This window comes from Gouania willdenowi, chromosome 21 (assembly GCF_900634775.1).
Source record: "Gouania willdenowi chromosome 21, fGouWil2.1, whole genome shotgun sequence".
In the NCBI taxonomy this organism is placed as follows: domain Eukaryota; kingdom Metazoa; phylum Chordata; class Actinopteri; order Blenniiformes; family Gobiesocidae; genus Gouania; species Gouania willdenowi.
In genome coordinates, this window is record NC_041064.1 from 38,033,457 (window position 1) to 38,053,409 (window position 19,953).

Sequence of the window (19,953 nt, forward strand, 5' to 3'; positions counted from 1 at the left end):
ATATAGAAAATTATAATATTGCATATATATATATATATATTATAGCTTATTATGTATCAAAATACTAGCTTTAGGAGTCACTGCTTTTACTTCTCAGAACATGTAAAGCTAAGTTAGATGATCAATCAATCAATCAATCAATCAATCTTTATTTGTATAGCGCCAAATCATAACCAATGGTATCTCAAGACACTTTACAGTAGAGCAGTCTTAAGGACGGACTCTTCATTTTATGGATACACACATATGCATATATACGTATATACACATACATATGTATCCCACACCCAACATGAATTCATCATGGCGGCAAGGAAAACCTTCTGTTAAGCAGCAGGAACCTTGTGTGGATCCCATTCCTATGATGAACAGCCATCCACGTTATGCTGTGTTGGGTGTGTGCAGAGGAAAGGGTGGAGACAGAGTTGTTGAGACTCTGTAACTCCACACTGAGGATCCCACGGACCTGCAAGACAAAAGCCAGAAGGAGTACAGGAGCAAACACACAAGGGAAGAAGCAGACATAGAGGGAGTGTTAGAGAGAGGAATAGGACCCTCTCCGGTCCCTCTCTAACCTAAATGACCTCTCTCTTAACGCCCTCTCCAACCTCTCTCCAACCGAGCATGCCAGACCCCCCCCCCCCGGCAGTCTATGCCTATTGCATCTTAATTATGAGCTATGAGCTGGTTCCTAACTAAAAGCTTTATCAAAGAGGAATGTTTTGAGCCTAACCTTAAAGGTAGAGAGGGTGTCTGCCCCCCGAACCGTGGTTGGTAGATGGTTCCAGAGAAGTGGGGCCTGATAACTGAAAGCTCTTCCTCCTATACTACTTTTAGAGATGAATGGAACAACGAGTAGTCCAGCATTTTGAGAGCGTAGTGTTCTGGGGGGATTGTATGGCACTACAGCTCCTTGAGATAGGCTGGTGCCTGTCCATTTAGGGCTTTATAAGTGAGAAGAAGAATCTTGAATTCTATTCTATATTTTATGGGAAGCCAATGCAGAGAGGCTAATACAGGAGTAATGTGATCTCTTCTCCTAGTTTTAGTCAGTACACGTGCTGCAGCATTTTGAACCAGCTGAAGTGTCTTAAGCGACTTGCTCTGGCAGCCTGCTAAAAGAGAATTACAATAATCCAGTCTAGAGGTAACAAAAGCATGGACTAGTTTTTCGGCGTCGCTCTGAGACAGGATAGATCTGATTTTAGCAATGTTACGGAGATGAAAGAAGGCAGTTCTTGAAGTTTGTTTTATGTGAGAGTTGAAGGATAAATCCTGATCAAATAGAACCCCAAGGTTTCTAACAGTTGTGCTTCGTGCCAGAGTAATGCCATCTAGGGCAGTTAGGCTAGCATAGGTTTCTCTAAGGTGTCGCGGGCCCAGTACAATGACCTCAGTCTTGTCTGAGTTGAGAAGAAGAAAATTTTGGTCCATCCAGGCCCTAATGTCCTTTAGACAGGCCTCAAGTTTAGATAGCTGATTTGTCTCACCTGACTTCATTGATACATACAGTTGGGTATCATCAGCATAGCAGTGGAAGTTAACAGAGTATTTTCTCATAACATTACCAAGGGGGATCATATAGATACAGAAGAGGATTGGACCTAGCACAGAGCCCTGAGGAACCCCGTAGCTTACTTTAGTGTACATTAGTGTGATTAATGAGTGTGTTCTAACACAGACCTTCCCCATAACAAGCTACACTACAGAACTCACTCACACGTGCTGTCCCTCACAGGAGAAAAAGCCAAAAGTGTCACATATTGATCAGCTGTTTGTTAATAAATGTGTCTGTGTAACATTTTACATCAGCAAATTTAACTCAGAATTGTTTTTTTCTGGTCAGACTTTATTTGATAAAATTATCTAGATTTATATCATTTATCACCATCTTGATAAAATATATTGAGAAATGAATTTTGGTCCATATCAACAGCCCTAGTAGGAATGTTCACAGTATTTTAATGTTAATAAAGGTCGACCTACCAGATTATAATCACATAATTGTATTTAGTAAGTGGTTGATAAGTGGCTATTTTAGATTTATTATTCTATATTAAAATATAAGGGATACTGGAACTTGGTTAGGTGGTAGGACGTTTGCTAGTGGGCGCCTGAAAATTTCCCTTATTTTCAAATCCAAAACTCGACAGGTTATGGACTAAACAACACACTCACCATGGCTGAAGCGCCGTACCTGAGCGGAGAATTTACTGCAGCGTTGATCGTCAGTGACATCACTAATTTTGCTCAAAAAAACAAACTCCAAAAGTCACATTTAGAACTATTTTGTCTTCAAACAAGGTAGAGATGGTAAAGAGGAGCTTCCATTAAGCTATAGGATAAACACCTGCCGTGTCGTCACACACATTTATATCTAATACCAGGTTAATATGCCCTGTTTATGATCTCATTGGATAATATTAGTTAAAGGATGTCACTGTATAAAACTACATAAAAGTATAGTTTTCACAGGGAATCACTTCCTGATTATTGTATTTTATCATTTATAGTTTATTATGTTAAAGAATAAACATGATTATTATAAAAAGACAGTGGATTTGTTATCCTAAATTGATTATTTATATAGTTAAATGTGTAAATGAAACGGAATGATTATTTCATTTCAACCATATAAATTCTAACTTTTATTAGTTTTTTATTGTTTATATGTTTTTGTACATGTACTGTTATAATGCATCAAACAACATTATAAGTAATAAATAAGTATTTATAAATATATTTATAACATCTATCATAGTGGGGCCACAAAATGTGTTTGTTTGCTCAGAGGGTCACATGATCAACATTCATGTTAGCATTAGAATAATAAGTGATCTGAGCATTAATACAGGAAAGAACAAAAAGTTTTTATAGTAATTTTGTGTCTTTCTGTTATTTTGTGTATGTTTGTTGTCAGAAATGTTGTGCATTGCTGTAGTCTTTTTGTGTATTTTTCCTGTAAAATATATGTTTATTTGCCGTCATATTGTGTATTTATGCTGCCATTTCGCATTTTTGGATTAATTTTTGTGTATTTCTATCTTTTTGTGTATTTTTGCTGTCATTTTCTGTAATGTTGTATATTTTTCTGAGTAATTGTGTGTATTAATGTTGGTTTTTGCTCATTTCCATTTTCATTGTTTTATGTTAGATATAGATATATATATAGATGTTAGATGTTCCATCAGTAAACACAGTAGCACCCTGATGAAGATGATCATTAAGTCTAATTATTACAGGAGAGGAAATTGGTTGGTTGCTATTAGAGGCAATGATTGAGTTTAGACTTTAAAGTAAGGCTGTACTCATACAATATTTATAATGTTTTTAGTTTTTCTTTAAAAATAACAAATAATACAAAAACTGACCAACACACAGAGGTATAAAGAGTAGTGATATATCTACTCAAGAACAAGTAAAAATAAGCTCAATGAAATAGTAAATGCAAGTTAATCATTTCATGTAGAAACTTAAAACCACAAAAGCATCTATATAAAATAAAAAGTTTGTATCAATGTACAATTATTTTTGAAATATAGCATTTTCAGGTTCTAATTATTGATGCATATATGAACTCTAAAACATTATTTATTTTATGTTATATGATATGATATTATATTATGTTATGTTATGTTATGTTATGTTATGTTATGTTATGTTATGTTATGTTATGTTATATTATATTATATTATATTATATTATATTATATTATATTATATTATATTATATTATATTATATTAATCTTATATTATCATTATATTACTATTATCTTATTATTTATATAACATTATTTATCCGCTGGGTGGCGGTAATGAAATGAGCCGGACGTATTTGAGCGCTGCACACAACACGGAGCAAAGCGGAAGTTAGCAGACATGCTAGCGGACATGCTAGCTGGAAGTCAAACAGCTTCTACATGTGAACTGTAAACGTGTCGGTGAGTGATTTTATTAACTGTTAAATGTATTTAACGGAGGAAAATACGCGGGTTTGTTTGTATGTTTTCTTTATTTAAACAACAACAAGATACAAAGTCTCAGAGGTAACAGCAGTAAATATATAACAAACCACAGCAAATAGACTATAAACAAAACACCTTAAAACACACAATGTAAAACAGAGAAATGACATAGAGGAACATAATATCAGACACGGTACTTTCTACTTTCTGCGTGATTTCAAAAGGCACATTATGTTTTTTTGTTTGTTTTTTTTTTTTTTTTTTTTTTTTTTTTTTTCAAATTTGAATCGTTTGTTTCGGAAATTACAAACAGGGTAAATATTATGACGTATTTTAAAGGCAGTGGCTATCAGTACGTAATACGTATCTATATACGGACAGTCTGTCCGTTTGCAGCGCCCCTCATTGGCCAGTTTAGGTCATGTGATTGGTGCATCACTTCACCTAAAGTTTCGTCAGTTTTATTTTTAGCTCATATTTATTTTTAGCTACCCTGCTAACCCTTTTATTTTAACCCTAACCCAGAAAATACCCTAAAAGCAGAACTAAGTAACTTGTGCGTGGCGCTAACCCTAAAGACCATCCTAGCCTGTGATTGGCTGATCACGTTAGATCTGTGAAGATCAGCAGGTCTGGTCCTGGTCAGTAGATGATGGAGACCACTGACAATTCCAGGGGCCACAGTGGTCACAGTGATTCTGTAAAGTGACTTTGAGTGTCTATGATAAAGTGCTCTATAAAATTGAATTACTATTATTATTATTACTATTATTATTATTATTATTAAAGGTCTCTTTTGGTTTTGTTGCTGTTGTAAAAACTCAGCTAACCATAGCGCTAACAGCTACATGTGCACCTTTGCTCTCCAAAGACGGTAGCAACCGATCTAAAGTTGCCACGATACCAAAATGAGTAACCACGATACTATACCAGACAAAGTATCACGGTTACGGGTAATATCGCGATACTTTAATATTGATATTTTTATGAACTGCAAAGTATTTGTACAAGTTAAAAATGCTTAATAATTACCTATAGTGGTTGTTTTTGTTGCATGATAAGAGTACATGAACAAAAGCATATGAGAAAGACCCCCAATCACCCCATTAACACTTGTATTACCCTCACTGGGTTTATGAGAAGGTTTATTAAGCTGAAAAACTTACTTAGTTCTGATATAAAATTTACATATGTCAAAAGTGGGAATCGAACCAACGGTAGCGGAAGGAAGAGTGTTTGAGTCAGGGGCGTCAGACCACTCAGCTATCCTTACATGGTGAATAAACACAGGCACATTACGCTGATGTAGAAATAAGTTAAGTATATAAAAATGTTCTTTATCAGGTACCTTCTTAGTATTTAATGGAATGTATATGCTACATTAATGCTAGAACCAAACATTTAGCACATGGTTGTAACTCCTACTGAGGTAACTAAAGTCCTGTGTCCCTATCTTCTAACCTGGAGCAGCTGAAGATGTTGGGGTTCCGTGTGTGTCTTCAGACGAGAACTAAAGCTCGTCCTGTTCTCCATAAACTGGTCCATAAATTAGCATCTGTCCACAAAGCTACGGTCCTGCCCCCAAAACAGTTACAGAGCCTCCTGAACCCCTTCACAGCGCTGGAAGATTACCTGCACAGGTACGTTCTGTCTGTCTGTCTGTCTGTCTGTCTGTCTGTCTGTCTGTCTGTCTGTCTGTCTGTCTGTCTGTCTGTCTGTCCATCCCATTAACTTTTATACAGATTAACTAGTTATTTTTACTGTACCTTATGTTGTTTTTCAGAGTTCCTGTGGATCCTTAAAAAGGCATTAAATTAATGAATCTAAAAATAAGGCCTTAATTGTCATTAAAAGACTTAAATCAATGTTTCATAAGTCTTATATTTTAACACACTATTACAGTACCTGTCAGAAGTCTGTATTCATATAGGGGTCTATTCTCTCATCTGGACTTAAGTGTGTGTGTTGTCATAGTGATATGAACATGTGTATCTTTCTGACTTCCTTGTTTCACTTGTACAAACTGAACATGTACTTTTGCTTTTCCATCAGGAAGGAATGAATATGACTTTATTAAAATCACTGAGCTTCACCTGTTACAGATTAACACACCAGATATAAATGGATTTAAAGGGAGGAGTCTGACTCTAATATATATAAAAGCAGTTTATTGTCAGCAGAGCATCAGAGTAATGATGTTGAAACCAAAACCAAACTTTGACACAGAGGAGGTGGATGTGCTCAGTGTGAAATGGTATTTTTTACCTTTTGTGAGTACAACTTCCTACAGCTGCTACATCATGTACGGTTTTTTCCCCAGATCAAAGCTGTTTCCCGAGGGTCACCCTTAAGTGCTTTCTGTCCAAATAAAAGGACAAACTGCCTTTTCACACTGTGCACCAGCATAGTTATTATAATAAATGATATACATTTATGTTGTGTCTCATCTTTAACTGGTGTTCATTTTAATATAGTGAACATGCCTAAAAATGCCCATCATTGATCCGTTGGCGTACTTGTGCTGCCCTCCCCATTTCATCTTCAACCTGTGGCTCATCTGGTTGTTGCCAGTTTTGCTCCATAACCATCACTGGTTAACGCCTCTCTGTGGCCATGTTATGGAGCACACAGCTGTGACCCAACGCCCCTCCCCCTCATGTCTGATTTAACCCATGTTCAAAATAAAATTATAATGAACATTTTGCAACACAAATAAGTCCAAAATATTGCATTCACACACACTCTATGTGCATGCTGTTAAAAAAGTTTCAGGTCGTTCAGACACAGCGTCAGGAAATATGTGCTACACACACACATACACACATATACACACATACACACACACACATATACACACACACATATACACATATACACACACACATACACACACATACACACACACATACACACACACATATACACACACACACATACACACACACATATACACACACACACACATATACACACACACACACACATATACACACACATATATACACACACGCATATATACACACACATATACACACACACATATACACACACACACACATATACACACACACACACATATACACACACATATATACACACACGCATATATACACACACATATACACACACATATATACACACACGCATATATACACACACATACATATACACACACATACATATACACACACACATATACACATATATACACACACACATATACACACACACATACACATATACATATACACATACACGCATACACATACATACACATTCACACACACAAACATATACACACACATATATACACACACACACACATATATACACACACACACACATTTTTCTAGTGTGTGTTGAGTGATTTATATTTTTTTAGTCTGGGTTTTTTTGTGTGTATTTTATTGTCATGTTATCTATTTTTGTGTGTTTATTTTGGGGGGCCGTCAGTTGCACGTCTGCACTAGACAATGGAAAAATAGACCTTGACCTTTAACTATGTAATTGACGGGGCTTTTTTTTTTCCAATTGTGTTTATTGTGAAGTGGGTTTTAAATTTAAATTCAAACAGCTTTAAAAAGTCTTAAAAGTCTTGAATTGAATTTGACTGAAGCTGTTTTTATGATTACTGTGTTTGTTTGGATTGAGTCTTTGAAGTGTTGTTAGTAGAGACGTGTCATTTTACTTTGTGCAATGACATTAAAGTGTTCTGTTCTGTTCTGTTCTGTTCTGTTCTGTTCCTTCCATCAGGTCCGTGGACACTTCTTCCTTCCATCTGTTCCAGCCCAGACTGGAGGACGTTGCTGAGGCAGAGAAACTCTTTATCTCCTCCTCCACTCACAGGATTGATTATTACACGTCTGCAGAGAGGATGGAACATGCACCCAGGCTGCAGCAGCCTGAGGTTAACACACACACAAACACACACACAGAGACAGTGTATTGGATCTAATTAAGGTCATAAAAATTTGTGTGCGCCAAGAAAAAATCAGTGTGCTTCAAAAATACATGTTGTGTTTGTAAAATACGTTTAGTGTGAGAACTTTTCTCTTCCAAGTCCAAAACCAAATTCACAGACGAATTGTGACCCTGGTTTAAATGCGTTAGTGGAGCAGCCAATCAGCACTCAGCTTACAAAACACCATTGGAGGGCTTCCTACTGGAAACGCCCCCTTCCTCCTTCATAGTGTGAAGAAACATGGTGAGTCTCTTAATAAGGGACGTAGAGGTGAAGTTTAATTGTTAATTACGGTAGACACGCCCATGTCCTATTTAAAGTTCTCACACACACAAAATGTGTTTACAAATACAAATATTTTTTTGCACAGAATTTTTTTAAGCACAAAATCTTTATTATGACCTTAATTTGATCCCAAACTTTAATCAAAAAGTTGTTGGTTTAAAACTGTGTGTGTGTGTGTGTGTGTGTGTGTGTGTGTGTCTGTGTGTGTGTCTGTGTGTGTGTCTGTGTGTGTGTCTGTGTCTGTGTGTGTGTGTGTGTGTGTGTGTGTGTGTGTGTGTGTGTGTGTGTGTGTGTGTGTGTGTGTGTGTGTGTCTCTGTTTTTGTGTGTGTGTGTGTGTGTCTCTGTTTTTGTGTGTGTGTGTGTGTGTCTCTGTTTCTGTGTGTGTGTGTGTGTGTGTCTCTGTTTCTGTGTGTGTGTGTGTGTGTGTGTGTGTGTGTGTGTGTGTGTGTGTGTGTGTCTCTGTTTCTGTGTGTGTGTGTGTGTCTCTGTTTCTGTGTGTGTGTGTGTGTGTGTGTGTCTCTGTTTCTGTGTGTGTGTGTGTGTGTGTGTCTGCGTGTGTGTGTCTCTGTTTCTCTGTGTGTGTGTGTCTGCATGTGTGTGTCTCTGTTTCTCTGTGTGTGTGTGTGTTCCAGGTGTGTTTCATTGGTAGGAGCAACGTGGGGAAGTCGTCTCTCATCAAAGCTCTGTTCTCTCTGAGTCCTGAGGTGGAGGTGAGGGTCTCCAAGACCCCAGTAAGTGCTTCATGATGACGCTTCAATGATGCTAACTGCTAAGCTAACACTGTAATCAGCATTAAATAAATGTGTTGTAGAACAGACTGATCCTGGTCATAATAGATCTATGATGACATCATTAATATACTCTGATTACTTTTCCTCCACTCAGAGATAAACATAACGTAGAGTTTTAACGTAGCAGACGTTAAACAACGTGTCACTCCTCTCTCTTTGATCTGTTTACGACCCACCCCTCAACAGGGACACACTAAGAAGATGAACTTCTTCAAAGTGGGCGGAGCCTTCACCCTGGTGGACATGCCAGGATACGGATACCGAGCCCCCAAAGACTTTGTAGACATTGTGGAGTCGTACCTCTACACCAGGACCAAGTAAATCATTGTTCATTCATTTCAAACACTTCACAGCAGCTCTTTTAATATACATTATTCTATTTTTCACACATTCTTAAAATTCTGTTTTTTACAAATATTTGATCATTTTTTAGTGGTTTTCAACTTCTGTGAGCAAACAAAATAAATAATAATAAAAAAAGCATGATTTAACACAAATGTATGTGAAAACCACTTATTTATTTATAACTACTGAACTAAATAAAGATAACATGGAGCACGTTTACTTCCTTTATTCCTTAGGTACAGTCGGTACATACAGGTGGTAATAAATAATCATGGGTTATTATCTCTATTATTGAACGTGTGTGTGTATGATGAAGTAGATGATGAAGCTATAGAACCAAACACTGACATAAACATGAAATCAATAAAATAATGTAAATACGTTTGATCATCAGTTTAAAATCACCCACACATTGGATTCTTCATTTTCTTTTAGGTTCCTTTAAAATCTGTTTTATTTTGTTCCATGTTTTCCACATTAATTCTTTAAAATTGTGCTTTTTTTAGAAAAAAAAATCTATTTTTTTTTAAATATTAGTTTTTAACTCCTGTAAGGAAACAGAATAAATTAAAAGAAAACTATATTTGAACATGAAAATGTCATTGAAAACCATGTGTAAGCTCCAGTTTAAAGGTATATATAAGTTGTTTAATGTCATATACAAATGTATGAGAGCAACACTAATACCACCACTCAGGGATCAATACTTTACTGAATCTGATCAGATTTATTCACTTTTAATCAACTTCATTTAAATGATCCTGATGACATCATTTCAGATGGTAATGATCAGACGAAATAAATCAGTTATTTCACCACTAGGGGGCAGAATACTGCAGAGCAGGGGGGCGTTAAACTCATTTTAGTTCAATTACAAACCAGTTCAATTACAAATGGGAAAAGGAACTATTTCAACATTAATGTAACAAAGTTTACTTAAATGTCCTTTTATATGTTTATTTTTGACCATTTTTTTAATTTTGTGGAATAATTTGAGAAAAAAATGCAGGATTTTGGAAAAACAACAATTTACAACTGAATTGTGTGTGTGTGTGTGTGTGTGTGTGTGTGTGTGTGTGTGCGTGTGTGTGCGTGTGTGTGCGTGTGTGTGTGTGTGTGTGTGTGTGTGTGTGTGTGTGTGTGTGTGTGTGTGTGTGTGTGTGTGTGTGTGTGTGTGTGTGTGTGTGTGTGTGTGTGTGTGTGTGTGTGTGTGTGTGTGTGTGTGGGTGTGTCAGTCTGGTGAGAACCTTCCTGCTGATGGATGCCAGCGTTGGACTACAGCAAGCAGACATGGTTGCCCTGGAGATGTGTGAGGAGATCAGATCTCCATACGTGGTACGATCAGATCAAAGATAGATGTGTATCGCGTAGTGCTGAGTCATCCTCCATCATGTGTTCACACTAAGGTACAGCTGATTGTTATTAATGATCCACGATCATTAAACACCTTCAGACATTAGCTTTAGCATTAGCACTGGTGCTGTCTGACTCCTACAGTGAACCAAACACACACCACTTTGATCTGAAGTGGGCCACACATTATAGAGAGATTTCTCATTAATGTGACTAGTTTATATTACAAACACATACATATCTATTTAAGAAGAGGTTAAAAGCACCTACTGTATATATAAAAGATCTTTATTCATACTGTAGTGTAGAAGTTATCACAGCTCAATAAAAACAACAGAAAGAAACAGAAAAACCCCAAAGACACGTGTAAAATAGTACAGTAGATAAAATAAACAATACAATAATAGAAGTTATATATAAATATAGAAAAACATAAATAAAGGATGTATACATTTAACAGACAGTAGACTGTTTTATTCTACAACGATGCAATACACTTTATTAATTACATATACAGTTGTGTGTGAAAGTCAGGGCACCCCTTTAAAAACAGCATATTTTATATATTTAAAAAGTTATATTCATATTTACTGTCTCTCTGGTATATGGGAAAAAAAGACAATATTGTCAGGAAACATTAATGCATAGTTACATTTTATTTTATAAATTGAACAAAATTACAAAAATGGAAAACATAATTTTGGCATGTGCAAAAGTCGGGGCACCCTACAGCATCAGTACCTTCAGTACTTAGTAACACCCCCTCTGGCAGATATCACAGCTTGTAAACGCTTCTTATAGCCAACAACAAGTCTCTGGATTCTATTATTTGGGATTTTTCCCCATTCTTCCTTGCAAAAGGCTTCCAGTTCTGCAATATTCCTAGGACGTCTTGCATGCACAGCTCTTTTAAGATCTACCCACAGATTTTCGATAATGTTTAAGTCGGGAGACTGTGAAGGCCATTCCATAACCTTCAGCTTGCGTTTCTTGAAGTAGTCCATGGTGGATTTGGAGGTATGTTTAGGATCATTATCCTGTTGTAGAAGCCATCCTCTTTTCAGCTTTAGCTTTTTTTACAGATGCTGTGATATTTGCCTCCAGAATTTGCTGGTATTTAATTGAATCCATTCTTCCTCCACCCGAGCAATGTTTCCTGTCCCACTGGCTGCAACACAACCCCAAAGCATGATGGATCCACCCCCATATTTAACAGTTGGCAAGGTGTTCTTTTCATGAAATGCTGCTCCTTTTTTTCTCCAAACATACCTTTGCTTATTGTGGCCAAAGAGTTCTATTTTAACTTCATCAGTCCACAGCACTTGTTTCCAAAAGTCATCAGGCTTCTGTAGATGTTCTGTTGCATATTTTTGATGTTGTATTTTATGATGAGGTCGTAGATAAGGTTTTTTTCTACAGACTCTTCCATGAAGGTCTTGTTTGTGCAAGTATCGGCGCACAGTGGAAGGGTGCACCACCACTCCTGAGTCTGCTAAATCTTCCTGGAGGTCTTTTGAAGTCAAATGTGGGTTTTGGTTTACCTTTCTGACCAGACTACGAGTTGTTCTCTCCGAGAGTTTCCTTGGTCTTCCAGATCTCTTCTTGACCTCCACAGTTCCCCTCACCTGCCATCTCTTAATTATGCCTCGCACTGTGGAAACTGCAAGCTGAAAACGCTTTGCTATCTTCTTGTAGCCCTCCCCGCCATTGTGGGCATCAATTACTTTCATTTTTTCTGTCTTACACAGCTTCTTAGAGGAACCCATGGTTGCTGAGTGTTTGTACAAGGTTTGTGGAGTCGCCGTATTTAAGAAACCCTCAAATATTCACCAACTGGCACTCCCTAATGACAATTGTTGACACATGCTTCAGGACCAATGAGCTGGTAGAGGTCTGAGCTTGTAAAAAGAATCTGACACTTTGAAACTCTCAGGGTGCCCCGACTTTTGCACATGCCAAAATTATGTTTTTCATTTTTGTAACTTTGTTCAATTTATAAAATAAAATGTAACTATGCATTAATGTTTCCTGACAATATTGTCTTTTTTTTCACATATACCAGAGAGACAGTAAATATGAATATAACTTTTTAAATATATAAAATATGCTGTTTTTAAAGGGGTGCCCTGACTTTCGCACACAACTGTATAATATATATAAATGACCTTACACTGACATTTACTTGATATTATCAACAGTTGTAACTTAATTTAGGAGAATATTTTAGGGAAATTTGCAGGATGTAAAAAAATATATATAATTTTTTTGATGAATTTCAGATTAAAAAATGACTACCGTCATGTGATATAAAAGTAAGACATTAGTAAATGTGTATTTTGAGGGGCTGATATATTTACAACTGGATTATTTAGAAATGTATACAATGATACATGTTTACTTTCTCCTCTGGGCCAAATTAGATGTTCTAAAGGGCCAGATCTGGTCCCCGGGCCTTGAGTTTGACAGTGGGTCTCGAACTTCACCGACTACAACATTAGAACATTCTAATCAAATCATTTCTATCATCAGTTTGTGTGTTATGTTGTTTGTTATTTTTATTAATCAGTATATTTGTCTCTTATTTTGTGTTTTTGTTGTTGTTTTGCTCGTTGCTGTTTAATATTTATTCTGATTATAATTTTTAGACTAAAAATAAATGTTATAAAAGCTCATATTTTTAATGCTTTAATTTGTTTCCCCTCTCTAGTACCCCCTGTAGTGCCATGGCGTACCCCTAGGGATACACGTACCCCCATTTGAGAAACACTGTTCTAAAGGATTTGATTGGTAACCTTTGAGTTGTAGACCAGCAGGGGGCAGCAGTGAGCTGTTATTAACTCTGACTTATTAGTGATTTACTGTTAATGACAAAAATGTAAAATAATCAAAGTCATGATGATCAAAAGCAACAAAACAGAAAAAAACATTTTTATTTTAACTTTGATCCATAAAAGTCATTTAGACAAAATGATCAATAAATCCTGAGCAACAACCTGACATTATAACATAATAACATTTTAACCTTTATTCAGTAATTTTTTAATGTTTGTGGCTCATGTTCTCTACCGTCAGAGAACATTATAATGATGAGAAACATGTGAGATTACTCACTTCCTGTTTCCTGTTTCCTGTTTGACAGATTGTGGCGACAAAGGTAGATAAATGTGGAAGTGGAGAACTGCTGAAGAACCTGATCCGTCTGAGGGATTTGATCCAATCACAGACCAGCTGCTGCTTCCCTCAACCTTTCCTCATCAGGTCAGTCACATGACTCATGTTCATAGCTCCTCCCATTCTAACCATCATCTGTGTTTATCTGTCAGAAAGGATTGAAATGATTTCTTTTATTAACAGAGCAGCTGAAATATCACTAAAATATTATTATTATTATAGATATACTGTAAATACATCCAGAGCAGAGAAAGTAGAATCTAATCTAATATTATAAATAATAATAATATATGATATCTACTGTAAGCACAGTTACACACATCACTAAAAAATAAATAAAAAATCACTGCCAATTCATAATTATGAGAACATTGTTTTTAATGTAAATTTGCAAAGAAACATAGAAAAATGTTGCAGAATCTTTGTGTTTAATTCTAAAAACTGAATAAACAGACAAAATATATTTATATTTATTTATTTATTATTCAAAGTGTAATTAAGCTGCAAATGTTAAATGTCTCATAATTATAACTGTTTGTGGTTATTTTTAGTGTTTTTTTGTTTTGTTTGTTTGAATAAAAAATAAATCAATGAAATTAAATAAAATATAAAAATAGAGGAAGAGGTTTATGAAGCTGCATAAACATCCATAATGAGTTTCCATCAGCTCGTGTTAATTCATTTATTGATCCAGTGCAGGAAGGAAGTGTTACAGATTTACAGTAAACTAGACGATGTTATCACTTCCTGGTTCTTAGCAGAGTGGGTGGAGCCAAAACATATCAACAGAGTCCGACTGAGACTTTGTTCTGAAATAAACTGTTAAATTTTTTAGATCAAAGACCAATAAAGAGTGTGATTATTGATTATCTCTGTGATTATTGACTATCTCTGTGATTATTGATTATCTCTGTGATTATTGATTATCTCTGTGATTATTATTGATTATCTCTGTGATTATTATTGATTATTACTGTGATTATTAGTGTTTAAAGTCATTCATTTTTATTTTAAATAAATTCTTCTCTCTCTGTCAGTGAAACCAATATTTAAGCTGAGCTAGGGATGGGCCATATGGACCAAAACTCATAATTTCTGAAAACAGTGATTTATGATATAAATGTCTGACCATAAAAACATTTCTGGGTTAAATTTGCTGATGATAAATGTCACAGACACATTTATTAACAAACATCTGATCAATATGTTCCACTTTAGGATGTTTCTGATCTGAGGGACAGCACGTGTGAGTGAGTTCTGTAGATGACGAGACCATTTAACTGATCTTTACATGTTCTGAGACGTAGAGAAAGAAAGCACTATTTAATACACAATAAGCTATAAAATATATATCTCAGAAATATAGAAATATTGTAAAGGACTGTACTCCGTGAATAATTATTATATAATACTTGTATGATTGATTGAATAAATCAAAACAAGTAAAACAATATAGATATAGGTGACATTATCATTTTCTATATCAGTAAAGTAGAAAACTTGATATATGTTGAATCACGATATATTGCCCAGCCCTATTCTGAGTTATCTGTTGGAGCGCAGGCTCAGCATTTACAGTACGTCATCACATGCTTTAGCTTTTAATCTTTTCTTTCAAAGTGTGTTTTATTATTATTTTTATTTTTTGCAGCTCGCTGCGCTTTCAGGGGATCTACCATCTGAGATGTTTCATCTGCCACATCACAGGAGCTATCACCTTACAGGACACGTCTGCACAGGAGTGAAGAACAAGAAGAACTACATGATGTTCTCAGCAGGGTTTGTGCAGCAGATTCACTTCACTTTGATATAAAAACATGACGTTTGGCACAGATACTCTCTAAGGGACACTATTTAGGAAAAAGGTGTTGGCCACCCAAAAATGCTCAGATCAGGCCAAACTAAGTGTCAGCAGAAAGGTCTGGTCCTCCTGAGTCTGAACATAGATACTGTAGATATAGATGTGTAGAGTTAGAACTGCACCCACTAGAGGACAAACACTAATAAAATTGCTTATTTTGTAAAAAATGTGGCACCAGCAGACGTGTTCTATTCCCCTGAGTCTGAATATGTGGTGTGTTTTCTAATAGAGGCTGAAATGTGTCCACAGGAGGCAGTGGAAGTTGAGTGTTTTCCTGCACCAGGGGTAACCTCAGTCAATGGGAGAAAGCGGTATCAGTCACTCCCTGTTGCTCATACTCCTCTAAGGTTACCCCTGGTGCAAGAAAACACTAAACTTCCACTGCCTCAGGACGACCACACCTTTCTGCTGACACCTCGTTTAGTCCGATCCGAGCATTTTTTGTTTATATATAACCATTGAATAGCAATGGCGGCCATCTTGAAAAATGGCCGTCATATTGAACTTTTGAGTGACGAACGCCTTTTTCTAAAATAGTGGCTTTTACAGAGAATCTGAGCCAAACGTCATGTTTTTATACCAAAGTGAACAACGAGGACACAATGTCTGAAAACAGCTCCATGATCAGATGAAGAATGTCACATATCAGTCAGAACGTTCTGATCAGATCAGATGTTAAACATGGACTAACGAAGGTCTAATGAGATCACAATGAAGCAGTGAAGTTCCTCTGTTTAACACCACAGAAGAAGAAGACTGAGTCACCATGGAAACACAGGGAGGTCTGTTTCTATTGGAGGAAACAATCAGACTTTTTTTATCAGTTTATTCTGTCGTATTTATAAAGTACTTCTCTGTGTAAACTGTCAAAATAAAAGCATGTTTGGTTTATGATCAGATTCATAAAGTGTCAAATTATTCTGACATTAAACAGCGTTTAATGTGTCATCGTACATTTTTACACAAACTATGGAGAAATCATTTTTGAGACATATTTTATTATGACTTTAGCACAGATCACAGTTTGACTTTAATTAAAAGACAAATTAATTATATATTCATGCAGTCGTTTCATTTTTATTATATTTCTATTTGACCAGCCACGAACAATATTTTAACCAAAATGTAACATTTATACAGTTTACAAATTTTGTCATATTTTACAAATATTTTATTTGCATTTTTTTAAACATTACAATCTGCAGCTTCTTTAATAAAATCATATCAACGTTTCATGTTTCAGTGAAAATAAACATTTAAAGATGGTTTATTTAAGAGCTTTACTGACGCTCGTATACGTATGTAACGTAGTGAAACTATCAGAAAAGTATAAATGTGTGAAGATGGAATGAAATAAATGTTTTAGTAAAACATTGTATCTGTTAATCTATTAGTGACTATTTATTACCAATCAGATCAATATTATGAACATTCTTTAAATCCTGAACAAGGAAATCATAAAGTAGGGGAGAGCCACCCCTTGTTGCTAGGAAACGGTAAAAACATTGATCATGTGACCACATATTTAGGAGGAATCCATCATTTCATGGAGTCTATGATGTAACGACCACATGAATAATGTAGTTATTTGTTTAATTAAAAACTTGAAAGTTAATTTGATCCCAAAAACTTTTTTTTCTCCAGAATTATTTTTTGATCATGTTTGTGTTGCTGTGTTACCATAGGCAAGGCAAATTTATGTGTATAGCACATTTCATACTCAAGGCAACTCAATGTGCTTTACATGATAAAACATTCAATTGTTTAAAATCAATAAGAACATTTAAAATCATCAGTAAAATCAATTAAAATCATCAGTAAAATCAATTAAAATCATCAGTAAAATCAATTAAAATCATCAGTAAAATCAATTAAAATCATCAGTAAAATCATCATGACATCATCATCATGACCATAAATCTCTCTCAATCATACACAGTAGAGAAAAAAAGTTCCTTTAACTTTGATTTAAAAATGTTCACATGTGATGCTGACTTCAGCTCTGCTGCAGTTTGTTCCACTTCTTTGCAGCATAACAACTAAACACAGCATCACCATGGTTACTGTGAGCTCTGGGCTCCACTATCTGACCTGTGTCCATAGATCTCAGAGACCTGCTGGGTTCATACCTGACTAACATCTCACTGATGTATTCTGGACCAAACCATTCACACATTTATAACCAGCAGCAGAACTTTACAGTCTCCTCTGAGGCTGACTGGGAGCCAGTGTAATGTGTTCTGACCTCTTTGTTCTGGTTCAGACCTGAGCTGCAGCGTTCTGAACCAGCTGTAGATGTTTGATGAAGACCATTACAATAGTCCAGTCTGCTGGAGATAAAAGCATGGACCAGTTTCTCCTGATCTTTCTGAGTCATTAAACCTTTCACTCTGGAGATGTTCTTTAGGTGGTAGAAGATGTTTTTGTGATAGATTTGATCTGATGCTGAATGTCAGATCTGAGTCAATCAGAACACCAAGGTTTTTGACTTGGTCTTTATCTTCTAAAGATCCAGACTCAGATACTTGCTGACAGCAGTCCTCTTTTCATTGTTACCAAAGACAATCACCTCCATCTTGTCATGGTTTAGTTGAAGGAAGTTTTCACTCATCCAGCAGTTTATTTTTTCTAAACAGTCACACAACACCTCAATGGGACCATAGTCATCTGGGTTCAGTGATAGATATAGTTGTGTGTCATCTGCGTAGCTCTGATAATCAACCTTACAGTTGTGTAAAATGTGTCCTAAAGGAAGCATGTAAAGGTTAAACAGAAGAGGTCCAAGAACAGATCCCTGAGGAACCCCACAGGACATTGGTAATCTGTCAGATTCAAAGTTTCCAATACTTACAAAATAGCTTCGCTCCTCCAAGTAGAACTTAAACCATTACTTTAACATTTAGTCCAACCCATGTTTACAATCTGTGCAACAACATTGTATGATCTACAGTGTCAAATGTAGACTTAGATCCAACAGAATGAGAACAGATACTTTTCCTGAATCAGTGTTCAACCTTATGTCATTGATCACTTTGATCAGATCAGTTTCTGTGCTGTGATGAGAACCAAAACCTGACTGAAATTTATCAAATATTTTGTTGAATGTTAAGAATTGACTCAGTTGGTTGAAGACCACCTTCTCAATGATCTTGGCCATGAATGGAAGGTTGCTGATTGGTCTATAGTTAGCCAGTATAGAGGCATCCAGTGTTCTCTTTTTTTAACAGAGGTTTAACAGCAGCTACTTTCAGGGATTTTGGTACGGTGCCTGATTGGAATGATCAGTTAATTATCTGACACTAATCAGTGACAAATGACTTTACAACAGTTTTAAAGAAGTTTGAGGGTTTTGTGTCAAGGCAACACGTTGATGGATTCAGCTGCTGAACAGTTTCCTCTATTGTTTTTGGGTTCACTGTAATAAACTCTAACATTGTAGTTGACTCCTCCCTCAGTGGTTGAAGCTGTTCAAGCTTTTTGTGATTTTGCTGGTTTGTTCTGATGTTTGACCTTGTTGATTGTACTTTTTCATTGAAATATACAGCAAATTCATTGCATTTTCCAGCTGACAGTAATTCAGGGGCTATCTGATCTGGGGGGGTTGTGAGCTTTTCAATTACAGAAAACAACGTGCGAGAGTTGTTGACATTTTTGGCAATAATTTCAGAAAAGTATTGCTGCCTTGCTTTGAACAAGCCATCATTGAATTTACACTGACTTATTTTGTACAGTTCTAGATGAATTTGGAGTTTTGTTGATCTCCATTTACGCTCAGCTCTTCTACAGTCAGATTTCAAATTCTGCATTATCTCAGTCCTCCTCCAAGGTGTTTTCTGTGTGTTTGGTTTTCTCTTAGTTTTGATTGGAGCCACCACATCTATGACATTACAGACGTTTCTATTATACTCATCCAGAAGATCATCAACTGTCTCAGCACTCAATGTTGGTGTCATTGCTATGGCTTCCATAAACTGTGCACTTGTGTTCTCGTTTATGTACCTTTTCTTTAAACACACATAACTAGGGGGAACAGATGTTACAGTCTCTAGGTCAAAAAAGACACAGAAATGATCAGATAGAGCTAAGTCTCTTACATCAACAGCAGAGATATCAACACCTTTAGAGATAACCAGATCCAAAGTGTGACCTTGAGTGTGTGTCGGACCAGTCACATGTTGTATAAGACCAAAAGTATCCATTAAAACATACAGTTCTTTGGC

General features: G+C 36.0%; 1 protein-coding gene across 1 annotated transcript; it reads left to right on the top strand.

Moving 5' to 3' along the window:
• Positions 1–3,831: 3,831 nt before the first annotated feature.
• On the top strand, positions 3,832–16,632 carry gtpbp8 (GTP binding protein 8). Its single transcript, XM_028437010.1, has 8 exons — positions 3,832–3,941; positions 5,436–5,605; positions 7,719–7,872; positions 8,845–8,943; positions 9,190–9,320; positions 10,584–10,683; positions 13,841–13,959; positions 15,524–16,632. Exons 2-8 carry the CDS (start codon positions 5,442–5,444, stop codon positions 15,615–15,617), a joined length of 861 nt encoding a protein of 286 aa, XP_028292811.1. The 5' UTR covers positions 3,832–3,941; positions 5,436–5,441; the 3' UTR covers positions 15,618–16,632.
• The last annotated feature ends 3,321 nt before the right edge of the window (positions 16,633–19,953 follow it).